At 38.6% G+C, this 20,201-nt stretch overlaps 1 protein-coding gene across 1 annotated transcript in view; it reads right to left on the bottom strand.

Annotated features, from left to right (window-relative positions):
• thsd7ba (thrombospondin, type I, domain containing 7Ba) overlaps window positions 1-20,201 on the bottom strand; it is a 196,442-nt gene that overhangs the window by 9,404 nt on the left and 166,837 nt on the right. The window contains exons 17-24 of the mRNA XM_087829901.1: window positions 16,165-16,298; window positions 14,144-14,303; window positions 8,193-8,337; window positions 6,376-6,491; window positions 5,557-5,674; window positions 3,862-4,007; window positions 3,384-3,552; window positions 1-4 (exon numbers count right to left, since the gene is read on the bottom strand). The exon at window positions 1-4 is cut by the window's left edge and continues 170 nt beyond it. Of these exons, the coding sequence (XP_087686027.1) occupies window positions 1-4; window positions 3,384-3,552; window positions 3,862-4,007; window positions 5,557-5,674; window positions 6,376-6,491; window positions 8,193-8,337; window positions 14,144-14,303; window positions 16,165-16,298 (992 nt within the window). The remainder of the gene's footprint in view (window positions 5-3,383; window positions 3,553-3,861; window positions 4,008-5,556; window positions 5,675-6,375; window positions 6,492-8,192; window positions 8,338-14,143; window positions 14,304-16,164; window positions 16,299-20,201) is intronic.

The raw sequence follows: 20,201 nt of genomic DNA, 5'->3' as shown, positions 1-20,201 counted from the left end.
TCTCCTGAGGGGAAAAAAAGACAGTAAAACATCAGTGATAGCACAACTTGGTCAATAACACTGTCAGACTCTCCTTTCAGATACTTGCGGATGGTTTATATTCAGCTTGCCAACACTATTTCAGGGATCGTTTTATTGGCTCCCCTGCTAGCTCCTGGAACATTAAAAAGAGATCGAAAACAACTTCAGCACACATCTGCGGCTGATAATGTAACAAATGCACAAACAAATTACTCAGACAGCCCAGTGGGTATTCAGAAGTAATAGACCAACCAGAGTTATAAATTATACAATACAAGCTATAACTCCAAGCTGGACTGTAAAGGTAAAACCCAATACTGAAACGTGTCTCAAAGGAGATGGAAAATTCATTTGGCTTAGTTTGGATTTTTTTTTTTAAAGGATAAAGGCTGTTTGGTTTTTGAATGCCAAACACAAATATCTTTTGTATTTCTTGATAGGGTCACATTGTAGTGATAATATCACCCAAAGCCTCAGCTACTCAGCCAGAACAACTCTCTGATTCTTTGCCCTGAACACCCATTAGTAACTGTCTGTGGATTGGAGCAACTCATTATCTTTCATCTTTATATGGATACAGTCTATCAGCTCTTCACTCATGCTGCTAGAACCCTGAAAACATGCTGTGGCAATAGCTACAGTATACAGCACACACACACACACATCCATCACAAGCATGTCAACAACTCCTCCTCTGGCCCCTACTCTGCGTCTGCCACCATCACATCAACACTTACATGAACACATACACACACATCTGCTCTTGCCATCAAACACTCCTGATCCCGAGCCAAGACTCAGAGCAAAGGCGGTTTGAGTGATGAATCAAGGAGAGGATCAGAGGAGAGTGAGAGGCATATGAACAAAAGCAAGCGCTGCTCGCTCTCTTCAAAGGACAAATTAACAAAAGCCATACATGGAAGTAGCCATGCGTAAGGAGGTCATTTTTTGAGGGGTGGTGATTTTTACCATAATGACTCTCTCTTTAAAAAGAAAAAACAGAGAGAAAATCAAATATATTCTATAGAGTTTGTTCAGCTAGCATATGCCTAAAGACAGTAATGCTTCATTATAGACTCGCAGGGTGGAAAAGCAGACAGTGACAAGTGAAGCAGGTCAAAACTGTCAGCTGGCCAGTAACTCTCTTGGTTAAGGCAAATTCTACATTCACACTGTGGCCTAAATTAAAAAAAAGAACACACGAGTTGAGTGTCCGTTAACAATGACATACTGTCTGTCTGTTGCTATAGTGATTTTTACAACAATGAGCTTAATCATTCTCTATGCACAGACCCAATAAAAAAATCACGACAAAGGTTCATTGTAGGGGTTCCCAATATCCTCACCAAAATAACAAACTAACAGCATGTCATGCAAGAAGTCTGCAATATTGTTGTTTACATTTTCCTTTTGAATTAATACATGCAGTGTTAATTTACTACAGACAACAAGGTTGAAAAGCTGCAGCATGCCTTAATTTCAAAAAAGTCTGCCAGAAAAGTTGCATAAATTGATTTTGTTTAAAACAAGTTTTTGCATTTTAAGCTGCTGAGGTAGAGCACACAGCAGTGCCAAGATTCACCATCGCTGTTTTTCTTTTTGCTACATTACAGCTACAGACAGTTACTCTACCAACACTGGTGCTCTGCTATCGTTATCCATCACAGAAGTGACCGACATGTGGTGTGATGTGCACTGCAAACAGCACACAGACACACTGACATTTACTGTACAGAACAATGCAGTCTGGAGTCTCCAAAACATCACCTCACACTTTAGTGTAGCTACACATGGTATAAGCAGAGGTATATTCATTTTTAAAGGAATGCAGTCCAGTAATGGGATTTGTCTAAGACTGAAATGTCAGCTGACAAACTTCTCTTTGATTGGACAGAAATCATGACTTAAAGTTTACAGACTTCTTTGTCAGAGACAATGCTGTTTTTTTCAATAAACAACAGGTTTACAGAGCCATACTACAGTACTATGACAGAGCCTTTCTAAAATAAGCAAAGCCTTCTCTTAAAATAATGTTGGCTAGATGTTGTTCAGAAATCGGTATATACCATTCAGCAATAACATGGGAGATGTTTGTCTAAATAAATAAATACATCACAGTAAATTCCCAGATGATTAAAAATGCAACTATTTTGCTGTTAATTACTGAGATGAGTAAAAACAATCAACAGGCTATTTATGCAAGGTCATTCATAATTTTATTGGGGGGGGGGGGGGGTTCTATTGGCTGGATCTGATTATTGGGGGGGGGGGGGGGGGGGGGTCATAACCCCCCTAAGCCCCCTGGAAATTACGCCCCTGAGCAAGGGCCTTCAAAGGTGTGCAAATGACCCATGCATATGTGCACTATAGTATGTATTTCAAACTTGTTGAATTACATGCTATAGGATTACAGCTGGTACAGAACTTTTTTTATTCAGTACTAGTACCATAAAATATTATTTTTTATAATCCTTGTACATACGGATGTTTTTTCTTTTTCTTGATTTTAGATGTGCTAAGTAATAAAATCCCCCTAAATCCATTTACATTGGAAAAATAGTCTTAAATGATTCAATTAGATGGGTTAGTTTTTTAGAACAACACAACTTCTTCAGGTTTTTGTCGCCCGTGTGTCAACATTTGAAGCGACTCAGTGTACAAACTGTTATGGAAATAGGATAAAACATTTTTTTCCTTATATTTTACATACACTGTGTTTGCAGTAAACACTAAATGTATTGAAAATGCACTTTCATTCTCCTAATAATTGTTTTTTTATTGGAAAATTATTACATTCACTTTTGAACGAGCTTTCTGTGCGCAGAATTCCCCATAGGCATTAAACTGCTGTGATAAGCTCTGGGATTGTTCTCAGCTATGTGATCTGCTAAATGCTTCAATTAGCAGATGATGGTTTTTCATGCCTTACGGAGTCATGTATTGTTACATAATGCAGTGCAAAGAAATAAAGCGTCTCAGGTTATTGATTCTAAAATATGTCTCTTTCATAGTTACTGAGCTCAGGCCCTGTACTGCTACTGTACGGGACGAAACTAGATAATCTAGAGCTACAAGGGTCATTAGTAAAGCTATGACTTTTATTGATTCTGCAATTATTTAGTGGCTGAAAATGTCAGCCAATTGGAAAAAGGGACAATTTATTGGCAGATCCTAGCAAATGATTTTCTGTTAAAAACAAGATTATTGACTGTGTTGTTAGACGGATTCAATGATTATGTAATTGTTTGGTGAATATAAAAGGACTACATTAATTAAAAAAATCACTGAGTCATGTAAATTTTGACATATTTGTGTAAAACGATCAAATCCAGTATATCCACTATGTTTAAATGCAGCTCTACCAGGGCAGGGGACGAAACAGGGCTGCTCCATCTCTTGTTGGATACGTTGCCTAAGTACGTCTCCACAAAGTTCCTCCTTCACTGGCTGACGAGGAGACTCATGCCAGTTTCCCCAGTGGACAATGCATGATAGGTTTCTTCTCCGAAGCCCCTCACCACATGCTGCGCCCTGCAGAGACACAATAAATCAACATTAATAAACATTTGCAAAGCTTTTCTTCATTTTATTTTAACCTATTTGTTCATCGTTTTCTGTTGAAGCACTGCAGCAGGCTGCCGACAAGTCCAAATTGGAAAGCTGAATGTGAGATACTCCTTTAAAACTATGACAGAAGCAACAGCTACCGCGGCATATTGTTGAACTACACGTATTAGATAAATGTGATGCTGAAAGTCTGCAGACCACAGGAAACACACAAAGCTGTTAGGCAGTACAGTGCAAAGAACATCAACATATAGGCAGAAAAACCTGTCATACCGCTACTGTGCATGGGGACCAGTCACTCAGCACCCACATGTAGCAAGGCCTTATGGGGCATGGTTTGGTCTGGATGAGCTGGTTGGGACAGGGGCGACCCTCCTCTTGAGCATCCTGAAGGATTCTCCGACTGCGCACAGACTGACCTACACAACACAAGGCGAACATGCAAATGTGACAATAAATCGAGCAGAGTGCATTTGCATGGGATGCCTGCCTTTTATTTCCTTTTTTCCATTAATTGCTAAAACACAGTAACAACATAGAGGGATTGATCCTCTTAGTTCAGCTCATACTCTCAATTGCTTTGAGAGAGACAAAAATGGATCACTACACAAACACAAGGCTCCATAAAACAACTGTTAATACAATGAGTGGCTGAAATGAGAGATGGTGATTCATTTAGTAGTGAAAATAGGCTGTGCCTGCTCTTTAGCTCACAAAATATTTTCTTCACGACAAAGAGGAATTAGTGTAACAGCACTATACATCTGTGTCACTGTGCCACTTTATGCTCAGATTTTGCAGTTTTCAACAAAAGTGCTTCATTCAAATGAGCCATTAATAATGTGTGAAAGGAAAAGTTTGCTAAATGCCAACAGGAAAAAAAGCAGCTTGTGCCTGGGTCCTGTAAGCCTCCATGAGCCATCCAGTTGGCAGAAGTTGTGCGTGCGCGCGTGTGTGTATGTAATGCCAGGAGAGATGCCGAGCTCCGAGAGCCGCAGGAAGATGCAGCAAAAAGGACATCCGGCTCTGCCATCTCAAAAATCAAACCAAAAACATTAACGCTCCCATGGCATCCTGACAAAACAAGATCCTTGCGTCGTCTGACACAGATACGACACAAATCCCTCATCGAGGCGGAGAAATGCGTTTCACAATGTGCGAGAGTGAAGTGATAGTAGCAGAAAGAGTCACAGCAATAGTGACTGAGCTGTGAAAGAAAGGGTTTCGAGTTTAAATCCCCAGATGAAAGCCTGGGCTAGTGTGAGCTCATTGGGATAAGGGGTTAACTGCAAGTAGAAAGTTAGCGAGTGACAAATTAAGATTAATAAACATAAGAAGAAGACAGTGCCGACTCTCTCTAATTAGCAGAACAACACGCGTTCTCTTTGGGAGATTGACTTTGGGAAGCTGAAGCAACGTATGCATTCAGGTTAAATCATTAACTTTTGTATATTGCATGAGGTTATAACACGACTTGCACAAAGTGATACTAAGCGTGTCACTGGTTGGGGATTATCAGCTGCATGTTTGCACTCACGGAGCGGTATAGCTATATATTTTATTTAGGAACACTGAATCATTTATGATTCAGTGTTGGACTTATGGACGCATCTATTGTTAAAACATAATGTCCCAAAGGAAGTTTCCAGTCTTAATTAAAAAATAAATAAATAAATAAATACACTTGGTGCATAATATAAAACAAAGAGGAAATAGTAATGTATACATTATTGAAGAAAAAAAACACAACCTGTGCACAGAGTTTCCCTGCATAATAAGGCATTGGATTACACATATGCGTAAATATTTTAATGCATTTAAATGTATTCATGCGCTATTCAACATCTTGGTGCGTGCCTGAGTAGATGGAATAATGAGGCGCTGCATATGTAGTCCACCGTGTGTCTGTTTATCAGGTTGTTGTTCCCATGAATTTAAGTTAAGGTTTTTAGCTCATGATGTTTTTACCTCGACTCCCACAGCTGTGCGAGCATTCTGCCCACGGCGACCACTCAGAGAGCACACAGCTGACAGGACAGTTGACTACGCAGCTCTCTGTTAGAATCCACTTGTTGATCAAGCCAAACTGTAGAAAACAAGAACAGATCTGAGAGGAAGGCTAGCTAATTATTTCCACTAACAAGAAAAGGGGGAGCGAACACATTTCCATATTTTAAATACGCTACAGTTCATTTCAGACAGTGGAAAAGCAGCAGCTGAAAATAAAACCCAAACAAAAAAACTTTCAGATGCTATGGAGCTGTTGATGTACATTATATTTAACACAGAGACAACATAATTGCTACATTCATCCCATTAAAATTGCATTAAGTGGATAGTGCAATATGATTCTGGATGTGCCAGAGGTTACCATACATTTTGAAAGTGTTTGGTTTGCTTCACAAAAATGAGAAATCTTTTTACGTCTACTGTTATTCGATTACAGTAACGCAAGAGCGCCATTTGTCTTTGCACAAATAAAGTCAATAACATTAAGTTGTGTTTGGCTTAGTGGCAAAGTTGGTATGAAATCAGATACAACATTTTCACTTAATCAAATTGGGCAACTGAGCTTTCAATAATAAATAGGTAATGAGAACAGAAGCAAAGCTGCTGCACTGCAATAGCTGTCAATATTTCAGATTTTGCAAAGTACAAGTTAATTTTGTGCATTTTTTAAAACTTGTATGGCTTTGGAATTTGACTTGCACCCAAAATATGTATATATGTGTGATGAAACTTTTCATTTTTACATTAAACGTCTTTAATTGTCTGCACAGTGATTACCTGCTCACACTTCTGCACCTCCATAACCTTGCCATCGCTGCGAATACAGTCCAGGAGACGAAAACGTGATCCCTGACCGCAGATGGCATTTTCACTCAGCTGGCATGTACTCCAGTCTAGATGCACACAGCAACATATCTTCATTAGTCTCACTGTCAAACCATCTTTTATGTCAACGCTACTGGTCTACAACAACAGCAACATTCTGCACTAATCCCAACAAGCTCACGCTCGGCTGTTTCTTTGTTTAGGAAACTCCCTGAAATCAAGATTTCTTTGTCAAGAGAGACTTGAGACCATTGCACAACCACAAGACCACAATAATGAAAATGATTCACTCAGAACAACTATCCCAATCACCCAAACAATGAAGCAGTAACAAATATTGTACTCAGTAGTCTCTCATGGGGATGAGCGTCTCTAACTCAAAGCTGAGCTAACGTTTATTGCAGAAGTAGTGGTAATGAGGTGCACAGAACTGGGAACCAGTGTAACCATATTCAGTGATGATGAGGATGGGGGATGATGGCAGTCTGGTGTATTGAAACCAAAGGATTTGCTGGTAGACAGCATATCCACTGCAGAGCCAGCTCTGGCAATTTAGGTACCAAAGGCAAAAGATTCTGGCTGTACTGGGAATAATTAACAATTAATAGTTGTATTAATTATTCACTATTAATGAATAATTAAATGAAATAATTAATAATTAATTCACTTTATTTCAATCCTGGCGAGTCTTACTGATAACTTCTTGCATACAGGCATGCGTGTGCCTATAAAGCTCAAAACACACATAAAATGAATCTGCAACTGTCTTTTTGTTTATTATATTTCAGTTAACTAAAACATTTGAGTTGTTCTCTCTTTGAGTGTGTTATGCACCATCCACATTGGAAAAATGTAAAAAAAAAATCACTAAAAATGAAAAAAGGGAGAAAACAGCTGTTCCAAAAGAAATCACAGCTATTTTTACGATAATACTTTTGTAAAGTTTGATAAATATTCTATATTGCTATTGCAATGCATTACTGCTACTTCAAAAGAGGAGAAATCTGTGTCAAAAGGTCTAAATCTAGCTTTCTAGTATGGAAACTGTCTTTAGACTCGCTCGGTGCACTGAATAAAGAAGAGTTAGGGAGGTTTCACAACTTTATGTTATGTGGGTAGATTCTAGATCTGGCTGGTTATCATCTGGCAGTAATCCACAGTCTCTGTGAAAAAGTAGATCGTTCTACAGCTTAAAAATGAGCATGCTACCACACTTGCAGAAAGTATGTAAAAATAGCTAGCCTACTTTACTCCAACCGGTGCGTAGCCTTACCTTTAGTCTGAATGCACAGGTGTTTACATGCTCCTTATGTGAGAATGACTAACACTAAATTACTATATATCTGTCTTCTGGCTTTATGCAAATGTTGAGAAATGTGTTTTATTGCTCTTTTTCCATCCCTGATGAAGCATCTTGCAATCTCCTTAATAAAACACATTTATAAATGGTTTTTTCATTGTTATAAAAACTTTATTTTTAAAGCAGTTTTATAATAAATAATAACATTTTTTATTAATATATTATTTAGCTGTAATATTGGCATTATAGTTGTTGGATAAAGGGACTTTGTTGTGTATCACTGTGTTACAAAATAACTAAAAATGACTTAATCCCTTGCAGTATACCACGATAATGGATGCATTCTTATAGCAAGTAAACTTGACCTTTTGCTGGTTTTAGGTACGAACCCATCTTGTTTATGGGGCTAACAACAGGTTGTAATCATGTAACGTGAATTAGATCAGAAATGATGTGCAGATTGTCCTACCTGAGACTCTGTACTGGTAGGTGAAACATGTACTATTAAGAACACAGGACTCTGACTGGACCATCTCTGGACAGGGTGAGTTATCTGAAGCTGCGGGGCGCAGGATATGTCTGCTTCTGTTTCTTGATGTATCTTGGTCACATTGCTGCAGAATAACAACAACAAAAGCAACAAAAAGAAAAAAGAGTGATGGGATGATCAGGCAGAAACAAAGCATCCTACAGCATCCGCTGTCTTTAGTGTTATGATCTATCAAGTTAAACATACTAATAGCTAGAAGTTATTAAATACATTGTTAATTTCAAAATATTTCAAATTTATTTGTGCCCCAACAGCATGCAGAAACTAATGATAAATACTTCTTGTCACTAGAAGTGACCTTTATGGCACTAATTTTACGTAGCTTTCCAGTAGATTTCAAAGTTTAACGTAATACCATTCAATATCAGCCGACAGCTGTACATCTCCCTAATGAATCCAAAGTGCGTACTTTTTGTAGTTATTCTCAAGGACAAACTTGTTTTTTGTTTTATTATAATCAGTAGCAAATAATCCAATAATTTATTCTCATAAAAAGAACACATTTTTGTTCATAACATGCTATGATAAACACATTTAATGAAAGAAAAGCAACCTGAATGAGCCAGCTCAAGGTGAAACCCTCGTTTTCTCTTGACATGAGTGTTATCAAATTACACAGCACAGAGCGTTTTGAGCCTGGTTTTCAGCACAATGTGTCAACCTTGGGCAGAAGCTACCTAATAAAAGGTTTATGAAAATGAAAGCTGCAATTGTTCCTCTTCAACAGATCATTTCTATTGACATGTTTATGGTTAATTGCTATGAAAACATCAGTGTTTTAAATAATAGAAACTATTTTGCAAATGGAAAAAAAACCTAAGAAAATACCTGGAAATTTACTTTATAAATAACCCTTCATTTGTGTTGTGGTTTACAGATAATGAAAACCTCTAAAAAATTTGATATCAAATCCTGATTTCTGTATCATTCTCTGTTTTCGCTGTGTTTTTTTATCAGTATAAATATAAATGTTTTTCTTACCCAACATCCAACTAGACTGAACAGCAACACTCGTCAGCAGTAATTGACACATGAAACACATTTGCTATATGGCAGCTGCTCCCTTCACCCTGTTATAAATAATACATACAAAGACTGGGCATCTAAATAATCCTGCAAAGTCAGTAAGCTAGGAGAACTTATTGACCTTTATACCACACTGTTAAATAATCAACCTCTACACCCCACAGTTAAAGGCAAATGTTGAAGAGGACAACATTTACTAAATATCTACCAACAAGGAGCGTTGGCAAATCATTGGAGTCACAATACAGAGGAAGTGAAATCCATTAACAGAGGATTAAATGTGAACTGTCAGCTTGGTCTTTGGTTCAAATATTCTTCTAATAAAGGTCTTTGCATTGAGATGCTTTTGTATCTCTGCACCTGACGCACCACAACACACACGTCAGTCACTGCAACCTCCTAATGAGAAGGTGGTGGTGTGTGAATCTCATGAATCAGCTGCAGTCATTGTAGCTTTAATGTGTTCAGGCTCACAATCACAAAGCCACATACTTACATTTGTATGCTTCATACAGAGACTCAGAGATTAAGATTTTTCCTTCTTATTACAGCATCTCATTTACTATAAAATACACTGACTGTTGTATAGGAATTTCTTTTACTTATGTATTAGTCACATTATTGTATGATGCCTTGGTGCCACTGGATTTTAACATGTCTGACACTCATACGTTAAGACAAATGGTAGTGGGTGTAGTAAGGATGTTGGGGGAAACAGGAGTCTTTTGTCTCTTCGAGGACTCTGGGAGGTAGCAAGGGAGTGTGAACCTTAAGGTGTGAAACAGCTGTGTACGGCCTTTTGTTCCTGGAGAAGGTATTTAACTGAGAGCCATGCTAGGCTCAGTGAGACTCTGCTGACCTGCCCCGCGGTCATGTCGGCTCTCCACAAGCTTGTTTGTATGTTGTCTTTGTGTGTTTGGATTAAAGAATGTTAGCTACCGCTCACCGCTCGTCTGCAGGCTTTATTTAAATGGAAAACTTCCACAACACTGTCCACTTCATTAGGTGCACCTTACTAGTACCAGGTTGAACCTCTTTTTGGCTTAAATCTTAATGGCCGACAAGATCCTGGAAACATTCCTCAGACGGTCCGATCTATATTGACTTGATTGCATCATAATGTTGATGGAAATCTGTCAGTTTGCCCAGAAAATATCCCCCGTGCCATTACACCACCACTATGAGCCTAAACTGAGCCCAAACTAAACAGGAAGCAGGTTGGGGCCCCGCTTTTATGTCGTTTAAGCCAAATTCTGACCATAACAGCAGAAATCAAGAATCATCAGATCAGACGTTACTATGTAAATGTGATGAGCCTGTGCAAATTTTACACTCATTTTACTGGCCACTAGTGTGGTCTTCTGTTGCTGTAGCCACTGTACGTCAAGTTTCAACATGCTGTACGTTCAGAGATGCTCTTCTTTAAAACTGTTATGAATTATTTTGGCCCTGTGAACTGCTGCTCACTAGTGATTTTCTCTTCTTTTGAACCATTCTTTTTGAACCGTACAGATGACAGTGTGAGAAAATAAGTGAAATAAACTAAAGCACAGCCCGTCTAGGACCAACAACCACTCGATAGTCTGTGAAATTTCTTCCCTTCTACAGTAGATATTCCATGATCACATCTATGTGAGAGTAGGGTTCAATAATGAGGCATATAGTGCTTACAAGTCACCAGCACACCTGCTCTGGCATTAACATCAGCGCAGAAACTGTGTGCCAGGAGCTTCATGGCAGGTGTTTCCCTGCTGAGCAGCTCCTGTTGGTGTACCGTGTGGTCCAGTACTTTTGACCATATTAAACAACAAAATAATACTTGAGTCTGATTTACTTGAAAATGAAAACTGTAGTGTATTACAAACACTGCACTATATGTATTATAGCATGACATTGTACAGTAACGTGCAACATTACTTTAACAACAGTAACAGTAACGTTAACTTTGTATCTGGAAGGCATTCTGATTAACAGTACTAGTACACACAATTTTCTGTATTTTTACCCCCACTAATTTATGACGCACAAAACATTGTCTTGGAGAAGTAAAATTTCCACTTTGGCCAGTAATGCTGAAATAAAACCCTAGTTTCAAAAGACCTTCAACGAAGTGTAATCAAAATCTTCTCAAAACCATGCAGTGAAAATGATGTAGCAACTTGGTCATAATAGTAAAACCAATCTGGGCTTATTTCCACTGCTCTGCAATTTATGTCTTTTTAAAATAAACTTTGAGCTACAGTTTCATAAAAGTATTCGTTTAATCTAACTTAAAATAAAACAAGGCTGAGAAAAAGGAAGCATCAAACTGTTATTACCTAGTATGCTATCGTTTATCACTATGCTACCTTTGTACCCCACTGAAGCACACATCTCATCACATACCTGTACATGCAGCACAATACCTTCATTCCAGCTGAGAGAGCAGGAATAACCTAAGGGTACAAAGCTGCTAATTACAGTGGATGGGCATACTTTACATAAAATATCTCTGTTTGATCTAACATTATCACTTACAGAGGAGGTTTTCCTTTCACAGCATGAGGATGCAGAATCAGTGTCAAGCGTTATTTTCATCATCATCTCAAGTTGTTGAATTTTAGAGATTAACTTCAAGAAGCACAAAAATATTTGACCAAACTGCAGCGCAGTGGCACTCTAAGGTTGACAGCAGAGACTGTAAATCAGCTGCATACCCCGGTGTGTATGAGTAGACTTGCTTCATCAATTCTTTACTTTTATGTAGGACAGGATAATGTAAGGCTCACATATTTGATTTAAAATGATTTAGATTAATTGTGTAGATAAAATGTTAAGCTTACTGTATGTTAACATTTTTATTCTATCCTATTTTTTCTACATCAGTATATTTATGTTTCATGTACTTGAAATATTCTTTCAAGTGGCTAAATTTCCGTTGACTCAGTATTTGATTAAACAACAGATGCAAAAACAAACACCTACATCATGTGCAGAGCTTTCCTAGCTGTAAAAACAGGACTGTTTAATTAGCTCTCAGTTTGATGTGTTTTGCATTATTATTTCACCTACAGCATTACTGCAGTCCTTTAATGCTAAAGTGCTACTAAATACTGTAGACTGAAACACTGAATGAATCAATGTGTAGAGTAGACTCAGACTAATTAGCTCGTTTCACCTCTTCTGACTCTAATGTTCCAGTCCAATGAACTGTTGCGTTTGACAGGAAACCTATAACACAGCTAAGAGGCCATATGACCAATAGCCTGTGGCTACAAACACTCGGGGACATATGTTACGTAGTTGCAGCCTGAGGGCTAACCTTCATTATAGAACAGAGGCGTATTAATAAAATTCAATTTATCCACTTTACCTTAAACTATGCAGAAAATATTACAGAACAAGTACAGAACAGTGCTTCACTGTGAATATGAATATATATTTATATATATATTAAGCTATACTGAAGTTAGATAAACACATGTAATGTGACATGTTACAAAAACACCTGGTTTCTAATGACCAGTGTTGGTCAAGTTACTTGAAAAAAGTAATCAGTAACTAATTACTGATTACTTCCCCCAAAAAGTAATCCCGTTACTTTATTGATTACTTATTTTCAAAAGTAATTAATTACTTAGTTACTTAATTACTTTTTAAAAACACAATTTACAACCTGAATAGGTGATAAAGTGATAGATCTTTCAGCCCAATTCTACTTTTTCTGCATAATCCATCAAACAAAATGTAATCAAATGAAAAAGTCTCTTTTTTTAAAACTTGTTTTATTAGTTTTAACCTTTTAACTTTATGCATCAAGCAAACATTTAATTATATGCAACATTCTCTGACTGGAAGAAATTTGTTTAACATTTAAACCTATTTTCTGCACATTCCAGCACATAAAATAAAATATTTTTTTTTGTGTTTACACTCACTCTTTCAGATGCAAGTAAAACACAGCAGAAAATAAATAAAGTCAAAGACTAGCGGTCCTGTTGCTCTATTTTCACCTGTAAAGCAGGAGTGGGGTAGGCGGAGGTTTACCCTGGTGCAGGTGTGCAGCGGTCAGTGGAAGGATACGGCAGTTTCTCTGTGAGTTTCTCATTACGTCGTAGCTACTCGGTGTTTGCTCGGAAGTTTAGGGTTTTTTTTCGCTGTAAAAAGAAGTTTTCTTCCCACGCACAACGGACACTAATGTTTTTGTCACTTTTTATGGAATCAAACTCAAAGTAAGGTCAGTACTTCCACGCTTTAAACGCTGCACGCTCATACTCTCTCCCGCACTCGATATATGATCCACTGTTGATCTGCACACAGCTGTTGTCACGAACGTCGCACTCGCTTACGTCACTGTCATGAGACATTCTAGCAAAAATCACGGTTTTAGTAACGCAGTAACGCAGCGTTCCTACGGGAAAGTAACAGTAATCTAATTACCGTTTTCGCAATAGTAATCCCTTACTTTACTCGTTACTTGAAAAAAGTAATCGGATTACAGTAACGCGTTACAAGTAACGCGTTACTGCCCATCTCTGCTAATGACACAAATAATTTTAAAGCTCATCTAAGCATTTGTGAGCCTGTTAACAGCAGATAGTTGATAGTTAAATGCAGAACTTAATGCACATACATGTTTTTTGCCCTTACTTTTTAGAAGTAATAAAAGGCAATAATGAAATACGTTGTTTGATTAGCTGAGTATTTCTCCATTTTTACCTGCAGCTTATACTGTAAATGCTTCATATATTAATATATATTTGTTATTATGGACACATTTGAAATGAAAACGACAAATCAAGCAACTTACTCCCTGACAATTTGTCAAATAACAGCAGAAACAGCCACTAAATTCTGTTTCTTACCACAGGGCAGTTGCTCCAAGGTCCCCAGGGCGCCATGACGCAGTCATTGGGGCATGCCAGATAGCAGACCTGGGCTCTGGGTGGCATTTCCTCTTGATCACACAGACTATCCTCCACAGTGCTGTCTTCCCCATTCCCCGTTGTTCCTTTCTTTACACACCTATGAGCGCAGCAGATGCAGCTGTGTAACAAGTCTCTAGGGCCCCAGCAGCACAACTTTTTTTTTTTTTGAGTTTTAAAACCCATTTCTGAGTTTATGACTCACACTAGATTACATGTTTATATGTTTTTTGGGTCAGGTAAAATTCTCAAGGTAGTTTGTTTTCACTCGAAATATAACTACAGATTTTTCCTCGCTAAAACGGCTTCAGATTAATTACATTTCAGGAAGAGCAACATATTGTTTGTGGAGATGGCATGGAATTGTTGTCCTGCAGCAGAGAGAAAAGATTCCCAGCTGGATGGTTGGCTTCAGTCGGATGTCCTGCTTAAACAAGTCTTTACTAGTGTGAGGTCATTATTTGTATCTCTCAGAAGTGGGTGAATTCATGATAACCGATGAACGAGTGACTGTTACCTAGTTTTACTCGCATAGAAGCAATGATAATCTAACTTTTAAGTAATTTATTCAATAATGAACTCTAATAGCTCATCATTATCTGTTATTAGTAGTCTTTTTTCATTCTTTAAAGGAGTAACAGTTAATCATGTAATAGATCATTCCTGTTACCCTGGTCATTCATTTTACAGTAAGTACTGATATTTTTACATCATTATTGTACATTTATCTAATATGATAAATGTACAAACCTTAAACATTCAATAATTATAGGTAAGGGAATTTAGAACACTTACATATAAACAGTGTTGCCAACTCCTTAGTAAGGAAAATCGCCATTGGCTGTCCTAAAAGTCGCTAGAAGTCGATAAATGATGTCATCGCCTATTTTGCATAATTTGTCATGCTAATGTAATTGTAACCTACGTTGTTGGAGAGAGAAATAACATCGTGGAAGAGACATGAAGTGAGTAAAAAAACGTCCTAAATGCAGTTAGAATTTATTTAGAACTACAAATTAAATTTCTTTTAGCAATTATTGTTTTTTAATGTCACAATTCCAACCCTGCTCCTTTATCCGGGCCTGGACTGGCAAAAGTGACCCGAAATAGGCACTCTGGTGGAGTTACTTTGTGTGTGAGAGTGTGTGTTTATAAGTAGTTTTAAACCTTGTGATCCACAAAACAGCATAACAGTAAAGGAAGAACTGACTGCATTACAGTCAGTGCGGGAGCAGCGTTTGGACGCACAGGTGTGAACATCACCTGCCCTGATAGCAGCTGGGGGAGGACTATCCTCCGCTTGTGAGCGCTTTGGCACGGTGAGGCGGCCACGGCAGCACCGCTGCTTGTTGAGAGTAAGAGCGATATGCGTTTCACGTCACAAAGTCGTCATAAATAAGTCTCCAATAATACCAGAAAAAGTCGCCATATTTGTCGCTAGTTGCTTTTTAGAAAAAAAGTCGCTAAGGGGGTCTGAAAACTCGCTAAATATAGCGACAAAGTCGCTAAGTTGGCAACACTGCATATAAAGTACAAACAAAATTTTGCTGACTATCTATTCTCAGAAGAAGAGAATGTACATAAGGTATTGTAAAAACTCTTCTTTTCGAGTGGTTGATTAGCACAAATTAGTTTCTGTTACTCACACTGAACAAGTCCAGATCAGTTTCTTTGGACACAATAACACAATTGCCCAAATCAGTGTCTATTCTCTCCGACGACGCTTAATCCAACAGCAATGTCAATACTTCACGACTTTTTTAAATAGCACTAAAAGGCAGTGCACAAAAATCTATCGACACTCATTAGGAGGCTGTGGATTGTTTTTGACTGTTTATTTTCCCTTGGCATTGCGAGTGCTGGGACCAGTGAGAGTGCCAGATTTAGGACGTTGCCAGTCTGCTCTTTCCATTGTTGCAACGCTAGGCAAGCAGTCTTCTAAACCTAACCTACTCACTGACCTGATCTTGCGGCTTTGGACTCCCTCCCCACAGGCAGGCAGGTCGTCCACAGTGTTGATGGTACAAATGGACCAGGGCTCGGCCCTCCACTCGTATTGGCTGCATTCACTGTAGCATGGCAGAGCCTCATACACCTGTATGTACATACACACACATACACAGGAGGAAAAGGACACGTATAATAAACAATAGAAGGAAAGCACCTGAAAAACTAGACATGCATACAAATTAACTCATACACACAGTGACCCCACCTGCCCTCCACACATAAGCATGCTACAAAAGGAAGAGTTGGTTGTTACAATTACAGCAAATGTAGGAACACTTTTAGTTTTCACACCTAATGAGGTGTCTCTGTAGCAGAAACAGTATCTCACCTGGGTTTTCCTTTGGTAAAGATAGAAAAACACACCGCTTTGAGCTTTCAGGCTTAATTTCTTACATGTGGTAGCATTTCCCTTCATGTTTTGTTTATTTTTTTACCATCAAGCACTTGTGTATTCTTGAGATGTTTTGAAGTCTGCGCCTGAGTTTTATGCCAGTCGATGTTCTTTATATTTTAGAGCATAAATGAGGCTTAAACATAATTAAAAGTTGACAAAATAATACAAAATGTGATGACAGTCAGAGAAGCTAGAGAAAATGAAGGCTGTACTACAGAGAGGTGCTGAAAGACGTTTTATATACAGCTATAGATGAAAAGTATTTTTTCCACACTAAAATAAACCTGCGCGTGAAATGGAGAGAACAGCATGGGGTGCGTAAAACGACAATGAGCTTGGCAACGGGCCCTTCAGCTGATGATGTAATTGGCTCGCTTTTGAGGCTATTCACTTTTCTCCACTCAGCCACTGAATCTGGCATGTCTGTTGAACCAAGGGAGCAGCCAGCACAATGCTCCTGTAAACACATGTTTACTCTCAATCTATGTAACTGTCTGCCACAGTTAAAGGTGCACTCTTGAGAACAATTTGTGGAGAAAGCTATGACAAGCTGTAATGGGTGTCACCGTGGTGTGTGCGCTCGCGAGTGTGCGTGTGCTGAGATAGAGACAGGGAATGAGTCTCGAGTATTCCCTCCCCTGCGGCCCACACAGATGCCTATTACACACGTCATCATCTCCCATCTGTCCCTGCAGATGCCCCTAGCTTGGTAAACTGGCAACTGTTCTTCTCACACATGCTCCGCTACTACTGCAGAAACACAGCACCAGCTGAAGGGCTAATTTTTATCACCCGAAGAGTGATTTTTAAGCCATTTTCCTCAATTGCTACCCTATTTATTCATCACTGATCCCAAACTTTTCAACCCGGGCTGGAGCGTCTCAGTTCAGGTTCACACAGGGAGTAAATTGCAGTTTAAAGCAGGTGCAGCGCAACAAAGAATAGGAACAGTCTCGCCTTTTTAGAGCGTATCGCTCATTCATATACATTCATACAGCACTCTGTTCTTTACTCCCCCCCCCACATGATTTCACACCAATGGCTAATTTAGAGTCAGTCAATAACTTCACATGTATGTCTTTGGACTGTGGGAAGATGCTATAGTACCAATAGGAAACCCACAGAGGAACAGAAATAACATGTAAACTCCACACACACAGGCCCCACATGACCGTGGGATTCAAACCAATCACTCTTGATATGAGGCTCCAATGCAAACCACTCCACCTTTCGAGTACAACTTTTGTCACACACTTCATTACAGGCGAAAGACAAACAGGCAGCTCTTTTATTCCTTTTAAAAGACTCCTAAAATCAATTTTTTAAAGATTAACAATACAATAATATCATCTGACTCAATTTCTTTTTCGAACACTTTAAAAAACTGTTCACGATATAATGAAGCCCTGACATCTTGGCAGTGTGAATTTCTCCAGTTAATAGCAGATGATGTATCCTCTAAATGCACTTCGGATAAATTACTTCCGTTCGTTTTGCACTCGCACCAATCAAACTATTGTTCTTGCTCTCGGCCGAAGGGCTAGAAAGGTCAGAAGTATATGTGACTTGGACAGATCCGGCATGCATTCTGTCTTCATTAGCTAAAGCAGAGTATACGTACAGAATGAATAGCACTGACCTGAGCCTGCGTGGATGTCCATATTAGCAGTGCATGACAAGCCAGAAGTTGGGGCAGGGGAGAGAAGAACAATGATATGATCATTAGTATAGATTTTGCCTGCAGTGACAGAAATGTATAGTTCTGCGTAAATTTGAAAAACTGCATTCTCCTCGGTGTTTCATTAATGAGGGTAAAGCATGATTAGGTACTTTATCATCTACAGTGAATCTAGGCGTTCCGGATAGTTTGCCAAACTGAATGACTAAAAATGCTGAGAGAGTTTTTAAAATGGTGCAGTTGGTTGTAACAGCTGTGCTCTGGCCAGACCTGCAGCTGAAGGCAACTCCAAGGAATTAATTTGTCTGGAGATGGTGAGCGGGAAGTCCGCGTGAATAAGCATATGCTCAGAGAGGCTGTGTGCTCTGTATCTAAACAAGGTTACTGAATATAAAGTGTTATCTCACTGACAAGTTTCTGTTTGGGTAATTCTGAATGAGTTTAATTAAAACATTCGAATAAAATACACAGCTTTAGATTTAAACATATAGTATATTCATTCAAAATGAATATTTACTAGACTTGTGATGCTTTTTTAAGCCAAATGATTCTTGAGATGGCAAATGTACCACTGCACAGTCATGGTACAAAGATTATATATTGTACCTTCTTTCAGTTATATGGCTTTACATATTAAAAAAAATAACAGAAGTTGGTTGATCAGACAAGGTCTTAAAATTTGGTAAAAGCAACCTCAAATGAAGAGCAACACATGTCATATTACGCAGTGTCATTACTTATTAAACAAAAACTAAAATGCAATGTCTGAAAAACTATGTACACCCTTACTGCTTCCATTGGAAGGAGGTAAGAAGTAGTCAGATGTTGTTAATCAAATGCACTTGATTACTTGAGCATCAGCCCACGCAAACACGTCTATATAAGCGGACATTTTGCACTTTGCTGGTCTGAAGCATTCAGGTGTGTGTTAACACCGTGCCAAGGAGGAAAGACATCAGCAATAATCTTAAAGAAGCATTTGTTGCTGCCCATCAATTTGAGAACTGTTGTAAGGACATTCAAACAATTTGTCCATCCTCCCACAGTGTCAACGACAACTCACAAGTAGAAAACATTCAAGACAGCTGCCAGACTTCCTAGGAGTGGATGTCCCACCAAGTCCACTTCAAGTCAGGCTATGTGCCATAAAAGCAGAAATTGTGGCAATTTGCTGCCCTGGGGCATTCAGATGTGCCATAACACAATGCCACAATCTTTCCAGGAATCTCAAATTCACCGAAAGGTCAGACTGTGAAATGTTGAGAGGAACCGCAAAAAACCAAAGCGCTACATTCAGACTGTAGAAGCCTCAGTAGGGATGGGTATTGATAAGATTTTCACGATTCCGATTCCATTTTCGATTCTGTTTAACGATTTGATTCTTTATCGATTCTTTTTAAAAAAAGGAGAAGACTAAGGTTGATTAGCTTAGAACTTTGTTTTATATCTTCTCTTTGAACAAGATAGAAATTTAGGAGTAGCATGGCCTTACAAACCCAACAGTGAGATCTTAAGAGATCCACAGCCTACGGCTCTTCAAGGGGGTGTCACAGGGTGCCCAGGAAAAAAAATTGTAAATGTAAAATAATAAAATAAATATTCTTCTGTAGCAATAACAAAGTATAACATAAATTATTCTGTAGCAATTACACAAGAATATCCAGCAATGTCTCTGCCTACAATTAAACACATTCACTTACTGAAAATCGGGGGCATCTTCTGTGGCAAATGGGTGCAAGCCTTTGACCACAAACTTAGTCACTGCTCGGTGACATTCGTCTATCCTGGCCTGAAAGAAGACGCTACCGGTAGACTGCAGTGAGAACTGACAGCATCTGAGCCAGACTCTGTCTCTCTCATCATGGTCATCTAAACGCACAGTAATGGCAGGTTTTGTAATAAGACAGATCGCGCTA

Source organism: Neolamprologus brichardi, chromosome 16 (assembly GCF_056152115.1).
Source record: "Neolamprologus brichardi isolate AB-2024 chromosome 16, ASM5615211v1, whole genome shotgun sequence".
NCBI lineage: Eukaryota > Metazoa > Chordata > Actinopteri > Cichliformes > Cichlidae > Neolamprologus > Neolamprologus brichardi.
The sequence above is the reverse complement of the archived record's forward strand: the minus strand, read 5'-3'. Positions and strand labels throughout refer to the sequence as shown.